We start from the raw sequence: 10,391 nt of genomic DNA on the forward strand, positions 1-10,391 counted from the left end.
TCGTATTTTTGCTGACTTTTAGGGGTTTTAAACTACTTAACATATAGTTTCTTGCTTAGGATTCTTCTAAGTGCTTTAAAATACTTTCTAAGGAAATTAATATGTTTATTTAGAACATTTGTGTTTAACGTGTAGAACTCAAAAACCTACAAAGATGATGTATGCATTTTTTTAATTTGATATCGAGATACAACTCGTTTATTTTTTAAAAATCTTAGTGAAAAACCTTTCTGAGCTCTTTCTGATTATACGGCAATATTTTATACTCTATCTATACATTTCAAACCCAAGCAACACATCATATAATATTATCGTTAAATATAGATTTATTCAACGATTTTTTCGTAAATTTTAGGTTTTGGTATATTTATCGACCATATATGGTCAAGGAATATTTATTAAACTGTAGAATATACGTGTATTATATACGATTCTATTTACAAAAGGAAGAAAATTTCGGCATTTAGAAAAATTGATACGGGATTTACATATCTAGTTTTTAAACTTGATTACTGCACCTCAAATATTTGATCAAATTTTTAAAAAAAATCACTGTTTTTCTTCCATATTATCCAATATAATAACGCTGTCTTTATGCTAAATATTTATATATAAAATTATATAAAATTTAAATAAACAGTGTTATTAAATTAAATATTTAATATATTTGCTGCAAGAACATTGTTTTTCATCAAAACAACCCCTACCCCCCCCACCCACCCCAAATATTTGCCCAGTAAGAAATTCTTTTGAAAAATCACCGTTTTTCGTCCATAATCTAATAGAACTATTTTTTGTATTAAATATTTATTAATATCCATATATATAATTACATCAAATTTAAATAAACAGTGTTATTAGATTAGATATTAATGACGAAACCAACTGTTATTCATACGTATTATTTTAGAAAACAATGATATTTGAAAACAATTTCTTACTGGTAAGATGTGTGGGGTGGGTGGGGGGGGTAAGGGTTATTTTGATGAAAAACAATATTTTTGCAGAAAATATATATTCAATATTTAATTTAATATTACTCTTTATTTAAATTTGATATAAATTTATATATAAATATTTAGTAGAAAAACAGTGATTTTTCAAAAGAATTTCATCAAATATTGCGCCCATGTGCAATGGGTCAAAACTGGTTTCATTTAATTTTACAAAAATATACAACAAAGAAATTTTATTATGATGTTTTAAATGTTAAACGGCGATATATGTAAAATGGGAAAATTCATAATAAATCCGAGATGTTGCAACAAAGCCGTCTAAACGTAACAAAAAAGGACGCGAAGAACAAAACATAATACTTAATTCCTAAAAGAGAAACATGAAAATCGCAAATTCCGAGAAAAATTTTAAAATCTCCGAGCATATTTACCCATTCAAATTGCAAATCCTAGTGTGAAAAATCTTTTATAACCGAATGCTCCGGCCCCCTGACAAAGAGAAATATTCTACATGCTTTGCATATCTTTTTTATTCAGTCCCGACGTAAGCTCAAAATGCATAGAAAACATACGGCAAACTGAGGGCTCTATATGTTGCATTTTCGTTGCCAATATCGGCAACTTTCAATAAAAGTATCTACGGAATCTTTACGGAATCGGTTATTCTTCTAAAGTAGTCCCTGCATTCTAAAACTTTTTACGGATTTCTTTGCTTTGCATTCCATACTTAGTATATATTAATTATCTTATACAAAAGGAGAGCTACTCTAGCGCATCGACGCAGCGCAATCGACGCAACAGTTTTTTTTTTAAATAACGGACTGATGATACTGAAAAACAACATTAGCAACATCGATGCATCCGAAGCTCTATAGCTGACTCAGTTGTGCAACTGGATGCGTAATTAAGCTCAAGTATTCTTGCTCAGTTCACATTATGAATTATTTATATGCTTCGGCATCTGTGTTACCGCAAGATATCCAGGACACGTCGTATCGGATGCACTCCAGATAGGAAATAAATGAAACCCGATATTTTACGTCCAGTTTTTTTTAATATAATTTTAAGTTGAATGAGCCTGGATTGCGTAATTGGATGATTCTGTTCATAAATGGTAGAGGCGCATATGCTTTATGGCAAGAGGTTGTGCAGGTTTTCTAAGTAGGTCGTTATTAATTGATGTATTTTTTTTAGTTAATATAGTAGTGTTTTATTTCATAAAATATTATGAAATGTATTAACGAGTTTGGTGTATAAAATTGTACTAATGATCGGGCTTTTATATAAATATTTTTTGTTAGGTTGGGTCATATCTCCGGGTAAATTATCTATTTTTTTCCAACTACCCACTCAATTGGAAGTAAAAATATCTAATTTTAGTACCAATAATGCATTTAGCATGTTCTAAAGAATTTTAGTTATCGTTTTTTGTAAAAACTTTTGAAAAAAATTAAATTTGCCACAATTGGCTTTATAAACTGACAAAATAATATTATAAAATGCCATAAATATCATACGTCTTGTTAGTATTCTAGTACAAACTGACAGTAGTTTTTAGTTTACAAGTAATTTTTTGTTTTCAATTTTTAATTTTAGTTTGGTTCGTCATTAATATTTAATTTAATAACACATTTTGTTTATTTAAATTTTATATACTTATAAATACGTATATTGAAAAACAATTACTGCGAAAACAGTGCTATTAGATTGGATATTATAGACAAAAAGCAGTGATTTTCCAAAAGAATTTTTTACTAGGCAAATGTTTGGGGTGGGTGGGGGGGGGGTAAGGGTAGTGTTGATAAAAAACAATGTTTGTGCAGAAAATATATATTCAATATTTATTTTAATTACACTGTTGATTTAAATTTGACATAATTTTATATATTAATATTTAGATTAGATAATATAAATGAATAGCTCTAATTTTTCAGAAGAATTTCATTAAACATTTGACTTATAGTAATCTAATTTAAAAACTAGATAGGTAAATCCCATGTCAATTTTTTTAAATTTTTAAAGCCGAAATTTTCTCCCTCTTGTAAACAAAATAGTATATAATATATGTATATTCTACAGTATAATAAATATACCTTGACCAAATACACTTGATAAATATACCAAACCCAAAAATTTATTAAAAAATCATTGAATAAATTTATATTTAACGATAATAATACACGATGTGTTGATTGGGTTATTACCACCCAACGGTTCGTTATTTTAAATAATACTCATGCGGCTATTGCGCTGCGCCGATGCGCAATAGATCAAAACTTGCTTTATTTCATTTACAAACAACATTTAACCAAAAAATATTTATTAATAATTTTTTTGCAGGTCAATGGCAAAGACGTGGCGAACCGAGAAGAAACCGAGTCCCTTTTTGCGGAAAATAAAAAAGCTGTTACTCTATTAGTGAGCAGATGTTATAATAGGGTAAGAAATCCATTTAAAATAAACTCACCCACTGGATTTGGAAACAATTTTAAAGTATTTCCACGCCCTCTGGTGGATTCACTTCGCACTTTACTAAACTATTGATTTTTACAATTCACACAGAGTGAAGAATACCTTGACGTGGAGCCCATTGATGCCATAACATCCCCCAATGGAAAGAGTGCAGCCTACCAAAACAGCTTAATAGAACAGCTGGTGCTGCAGCAAGCCGAAATACAACAACATTCCCCAAAAAACGATGCCCCCCCACCAAAAGTACCTCCTCACTTCATTCCTGACAAGCTTAACCTCACCAACTCCTTGGTGCGATCCAAAATTGACTCCATCAATCAGGAGATTTCTCAGTTGGACTTTCGGATGCAAAACATCTCGTTTAAGAGCGATAAGCGTAAGGCGCCACAGTTTCCTCATATTCCTCCTCCAGAATCGGATACTGAGCACATCTACGAGACCATTCCAGAAGATTCTGTGATTGATGGTGAGCTTGAGCCGATTTACTCTTGCCCCTATGAGCCTGGTGCCAAGGACATGATTGAGCAGTGGCTTAAGGTCCATCAAGAAGAAGTGTGGGTGGGAGCAGCTCCAAACGATCTAGACGAACTGAAAGAGGAGAAGAAAGAAGTTACTAAGACCAAGTCTAAGCCCCCAAAGAGCAACAGCAGTGGAGAGGAGCACGAGAACAGCTCCAGTGCCTACAACACTGGAGGGTCTTCTAATAGCAATCCCTTGACTTTTGAGCTTGCAGCTGCTCAAGACTCTAAACATAAAAATGTTTATCGGTAGGTCATCATCAACTTCTCACCCAACCTTCAGGACTAATTCAAATAATTACTTGCAGATCAACCTTAATCCTTTGCCCCCTAGAAGAGAAAGAGGACCAAATCAAAGAAAAAGAAGCCAAATCGACCACCTGTGAGTCATGTAAACGACAGGCAGCAGCCAAAGCCAAAAAATCCAAATCGACCTCCAAGATCGTCAGCCCCTCCTCACCCACCAGGAGAGTTGGATTGAGTCCTGCACATGTGCTATCGGACACTATGTACACAAACGTTGCTAATCTGCAACAAACGATGATGCTGCAACAGCAACTGTTTAGACAAGCATTGGCTCAAGGACCTGAAGTTGGTACTGCAAGACCCACTACCAGTTTTACGTCACCTAGCTTGAGTCAGTACCAGTTTGTTAGTGGAAATCAAGTGAGTACTATTTCTTGATTCTGATATTGGTAGTAAAGGTTATTGTTTTCAGGGGTATACTACAACTCAAAGTCACCAGGACAAGAATGGTGAGGTCAAGATGGAGTGGAAGGTTAAGAGACGGCCAGATGGCACCAGGTACATCGCTAGGAGGCCAGTGAGGAATCGCATCCTGAGAAATAGGGAAATTAGAATATCTGAGGAGCGAGCTGGGTTAACTACTGAGGATGATACCATTTCAGAACTTAAGGTGAAAACACATATAAAAACTAAGGAGAAATAAAGGTTTCTTCTATTGAATAATTTTTGTACTTTAAGGAACTTGCTCTAGCAGCTGGATGATGATCTAAGTTGCAGAGGCATTAGGTGATTTTATGAAAGCTCTTGATAGTATCAAGAGCCAGTTTATCAGACTCTTTTGTGACAACATTATTTCTTGTGTGAAAAGCATGTGATTTTTTAGATTGTACATTGACCCTCCTCTACAGGAGTTGGGTGAAAAGCACAAAAAAATTATACAAAGCTTTTGGAATCTTGTTTAAAATTTTTGAATCTGATGTCATATCTTTTTCTCTTTTAGAAATGTCATATTTTGACAGATGGTCAGTTTTTTCTTATGAAATGACATTATAGTTAAAAAGAGCCGAATTTTCTTATTTCAAATTTTTATATAGTTTAGGTACTTTTAATTAAACTGTTTTGGAAATATCGGGCTCCAAATTCTAAAAAATAACATATTGGAGATCTTGGTTGGCTGTCCATCTTATGAAACGCATCATATATTATTATTGTTAAATATATCTTTATTTAACGATTTTTTAGTAAATTTATGGTTTTGGTATATTCATCAACCGGTCAAGGAATATTTATTTAACTGTAGAATATACGCATATTATATACGATTCTGTTTACAAAAGGGGAACAATTTCGGCATTTAAAAAAATTGACACGGGATTTACATTACATTCTAGTTTTTAAACTCGATTACTACATCTCAAACATTTGATGAAATTCTTCTGAAAAATCACTGTTTTTCGTTCATATTATCCAATCTAATAATGGTGGTTTTATACTAAATATGTATATATAAAATTATATCAAATTTAAATCAACAGTGTTAATAAACTATATATTAAATATATATTTTCTGCAAAAACATTGTTTTTCATCAACACAATCCTTACCCCCCCACCCACCCCAAACGTTTGCCCAGTAAGAAATTATTATGAAAAATCACCGTTTTTCGTCCATAATATCCAATCTAATAGCACTGTTTTTATATTAAATATTTATTTTTATACATATATACAATTATATCAAATTTAAATAAACAAACTGTGTTATTAGGTTAGATATTAATGACGAAACCAGTTGTTATTCATGTATATTATTTTAGAAAACAAAGATTTTTTAAAACAATGTCTAACTGGTAAGTTGTGTGGGGTGGGTGGGGGGGTAAGGGTAAGGCTAACGCAAAATGTTTTTTTTTTTTTGCAGAAAATAATTGTAAAGAAAGTATATAGAAATAAAAAACTCAAGAATAAAAATTTGCTCAAAACTAAACAAGGATTAAAAAAATAAATTTATTTTACAAAAATACAGTGATGTTATATTAGAAAAATACATTTTTTGACAAAAAATAACTATTGTAATAATTGTTTAACTTTAAATTAAATTCAAATAATTATAACTACTCTAGATAACCACCACCAATATTATTACAATTTATATAGTCTTGTTCAATTTTTTGTATCGTATTAATTATAGATTTTCTATGATCTTGGTTAATATAATTTATAATAGAATTATTTGAATAAATGTCAATAACAATTTGAATTGACATCGGATTCAAAAATTTAAAACCGCAAAAGTTTTGTATAATTTTTTTTTTACTTTTCACCTAACCCCTATAGAGGGGGGTCAATATATGAGGAAAGACCCTGTACCCTATTGGGGTTTTGAAATTTGGATAATTTTCTCACATCATTAAGTGATTCACATATTTTGCTCCTTAGTCACTTGCTGTTGCATTTGGACGTATAAAATGAAGGTGCAGAAGTATTATGTGATCTCATTAAAGCCTTTGATAGTATCAATCTTCTGATATGCCAGAAGAACATGCATCTTCTGTTACTGTGATTCTGGTAGTATTTACCTAACAGAAGAACGCCAAAAGCACGTTGAAAAAATTCATTATTTACATGCACTTGAAGAAGTAGAGGTTTCTTCTATGGCAAAATTATTATACTTCATTAAGGAGTAATTTGCATATAAATGTCTAAGTTGCAGTGCATTGTGTGATCTTATAAGAACCTTTAATAGTATCAAAATCTAGCTTACTAGACTCTTTTGTGACAACATTATTTGTTGTATTTTTCATATTGTATTCAATCGAGGTTCTGAACTTGTGATAATTTTCTTAATTTACCCATTAGTCTTTGCTAATGCAACTCGATGATGAAAATTAAATTGCTGAACTATTTTGTGAAAGCCTTTGATTGTATCAACCTTCTAATATACCAAAAGAACTAAAATTTCCTTCAATTTCAGATTGGTAGATACTGGACCAAAGAAGAACGCAAAAAACACCTGGAGAAATCCAGAGAGCGTAAACAAAGACAAGAAATCCTTTTAGCATCCAGAAACATTGATGAAATCCCTGAGGAACATGTGAAATCTGCAACAAGAAAAGCGGCTAATAATATCGACAATACGGCAAAGAAACACCGTAGCACCAAATCCAGGACCCATAAAGATAAAGATGGACATGAGGAAGGTGCTGTTGTTCATGGACAAAAAACTCCACAGTCCAATGGGAAATTAACTGGATTGTTATCTGTTACTACTGTATAAATGTATATATAGTTCCTTTGTACATATAGCATTTATGTATGTATGTATGTATGTGTCTATTATCCAATATATTATGTAAATTATTTTTTTTGCATTTACCTTACTGTATAGAGTTTGTTAGCGTTTTAAACTTATTAAATTCGAAATGTGATGTTTTTAAATTTATAAGTGTACATATCATATAAACTGTAGTTAACAAAATTATATATATATATCCTTAATCTATATAGGAAATTGGGTTGAATGGGTGATAGATAGAATTGGTATAAAGTAAAGTATCACATAAAATTTATATTATGTTCCTCATTTTTATATGTGGTACCTTATTCTATATACAGGGCATTGATATCCTTACGCAAAAAAAAATACATTGATGTCTATAATATGAACAATTTAATCAAACTGAATGTAATAATAAATAATCAGACAAACGCTTTCATGTTTTGAAACCTGGCGAATTATATAATATCGCTAATAATTATATATGTGATATTTATTTAATCAATGTAAATGGGACGCTTGGTAGACGAAAAGATTATATTATTCTATGTGTAGTTCATTTCATTAAAAATTTATTATCATTATAATAACAATAATAGTGATGCAAGGATTTATTGAACTCAATAAATCCGAATCCAGGTTGTTGTAAATTAATATTTTCATTATTTTTTGCTTTTAGCAAGCACTGGTATCTATTATGAAAACTAGCTCCACCTAGCTGTATAATCATCAGTGTCAAATTAAATAAAGGTATTATCTGCAATTGGTTTTGTTTTATTTATTTTCAACCTATAGTAGGAAAAGGATTAAAAGGGATAAAGGAAAAATTATGAATTAAAATTCAAGGAACATTTATAATTTTTTACACGTAAAATAAAGGAGTCCTATGAGACTTTTTGGCGCCCAACAGCTATGAGAGCTTTATACAAGTATTCATTTTTCAAGTCCATGTAAGGAATACTTAAGGAAGAAATAACACACTTTCATTTATGGTTAATTTATATAGAAGATATAAAAGCGATTTCAATGCGGAAGTAAGTCACTTTTATCAAATTCTCAATTGTCTGTAAGAGAATTTTTAAGGAAAAAATCAACTATTTTCATTCATTTATCAAGTGCTTATAAATTTAAAAAAAATTCAATGTTTTTTTTAATAAATGAGTCCTTGGAAACTTTTTGGCGCCCAACAGTCCTGGAAGTTCTTTACAAGTATAAATTTATATGTAATTTGCGTCATTTTGTACTTTTTTGCTTCCAGATATACACGAAATTTATCACAGAATTCAGATTAATTTACTAGCTAGAAAATTTGATTTGCAATTTATCAAGAAAGGCAAAGGCATTCGCCACAATATCAAGAAAATTTATTTGGGATATTAAGCAGGCCTGTTGTACTATCAAAAAGTATGGCATAAATTTTTCTTGGTCTATTTTTTTTTGGAAGGGCAGTTAACCATACAGAGGTTGCACCACTTAAATGCTTAGTAAATAAAGAAATTCTCGGGTCTCCAATTTTGATACTAAGTGAAGTGTTGAGATTTTAGGGTTTCTTAAAGCAGAGTTAGGTTCAAAATTATTTTTTAGGCCAAGGATTGCGTTTTCGTCAAAAATGCCACTTGTCACAATATTTCCTTTTTTGCCAAAGAAACTAATCAAAGGTCCAAATGAAAAATGCATGAAGGAAGTTTTAAATTTTCAAACTTTCCTGGTCCATCCACCAATATTTTTAACTGTTACTGTAGGTTCCACTTTGTGGACTTATATGTTTTCTATTCCAGACAAATTTTAAATTTTTTTCAGGCAATCCTGGAATACTTTATTAACGGTAATGGTTCTGAACTTTCCTAGCTGATTCACCAATTATTTTTAACTAAACCATGTGCGAATTTGAAGATTTTCACCTGCTCCTTCACCAATTCATTTTTTTTCTCAACTCTTTCCGAGCAAATTTAAAAATTCTTCCAGGCATTCCTGGTATACTTTATTATCCTCATAAAAAACTTATATGTCCTATATATTTTCCTTGTGCATTCACCAATACGTTTGTTCTCAAAAATCCTTCGCAGTAAATGAGGATTTTAAAATAAGTACCTGTTCACTATTTGACCTCAAAGCCATTGGGGAAAACTGGGTAGAGGGAGGGTTAACTGGCAGATTTTTTGTTCTCCGCTCCTTCACCAATAGATATGAATAATTTTTCAAATTTTCCGGAAATTCTTCCAGGCATGTCTAGAATACTTTATTAAATTTTTTAATTATATATATGGAATAATTCCATGTTTCCATATATATAAGGTTCTAAACTCCATTACGATCTTTTTCAGTTACTTAAGATATACACACTGTTGGGCGCCAAAAATTTTCCTATTATAGAAAAATTGGGTTATTGAGTAATCAAATTGATGCATTTCCTTATAGAGTGAATCTTACTTTACTTTGAGTTGAATTGGATATGACCAATGTTATGCAATGGATATGCTGTCAGGGTAAGTCATTGATGAGTAAACAGAACAAAAATATACTGATTTTCTAAAGAGTGAGCAATTTAGTAGCCATAAGCTTTTTTACTTTTTTATAGACATTCCAAGCTAGAAACCTAATTTTACCCTACATATACAAAAATTAGTTATTCCTCTAGAAAGGTCATTGATTTAATTAATCAACTCAGCATGTGCTATTAATACAACTTCTACTGATTCCACCTATTCTTCAGATGCCTATGTATAACTTTCACCATAATATGAGGAATTTACTAGTGCTGTAAAGCTTTGGCTACGTGTTATATTTCTTATTCGCCATTCTATCAGAATGTTATCTTAATGAAGGTATCCACATTATAGTAAACTATATTGATTTTGTCATTCATTTTCCTAATAACCATTCGCCATTTTGGAAACTCAGATGACTGTAGCGTACTATTTTTAAA

At 31.0% G+C, this 10,391-nt stretch overlaps 1 protein-coding gene across 2 annotated transcripts in view; it reads left to right on the forward strand.

Annotated features, from left to right (window-relative positions):
• Nucleotides 1-8,228, forward strand: part of LOC126748839 (E3 ubiquitin-protein ligase PDZRN3) — a 180,395-nt gene extending 172,167 nt beyond the window's left edge. For both annotated transcript variants that reach the window (XM_050458333.1, XM_050458334.1), the window contains exons 4-8: nucleotides 3,297-3,395; nucleotides 3,519-4,195; nucleotides 4,255-4,612; nucleotides 4,665-4,862; nucleotides 7,163-8,228. In XM_050458333.1, the coding sequence (XP_050314290.1) occupies nucleotides 3,297-3,395; nucleotides 3,519-4,195; nucleotides 4,255-4,612; nucleotides 4,665-4,862; nucleotides 7,163-7,465 (1,635 nt within the window). In that variant the 3' untranslated portion in view covers nucleotides 7,466-8,228. The remainder of the gene's footprint in view (nucleotides 1-3,296; nucleotides 3,396-3,518; nucleotides 4,196-4,254; nucleotides 4,613-4,664; nucleotides 4,863-7,162) is intronic.
• Nucleotides 8,229-10,391: the final 2,163 nt, after the last annotated feature.

This window comes from Anthonomus grandis, chromosome 22 (assembly GCF_022605725.1).
Source record: "Anthonomus grandis grandis chromosome 22, icAntGran1.3, whole genome shotgun sequence".
Taxonomy (NCBI): domain Eukaryota; kingdom Metazoa; phylum Arthropoda; class Insecta; order Coleoptera; family Curculionidae; genus Anthonomus; species Anthonomus grandis.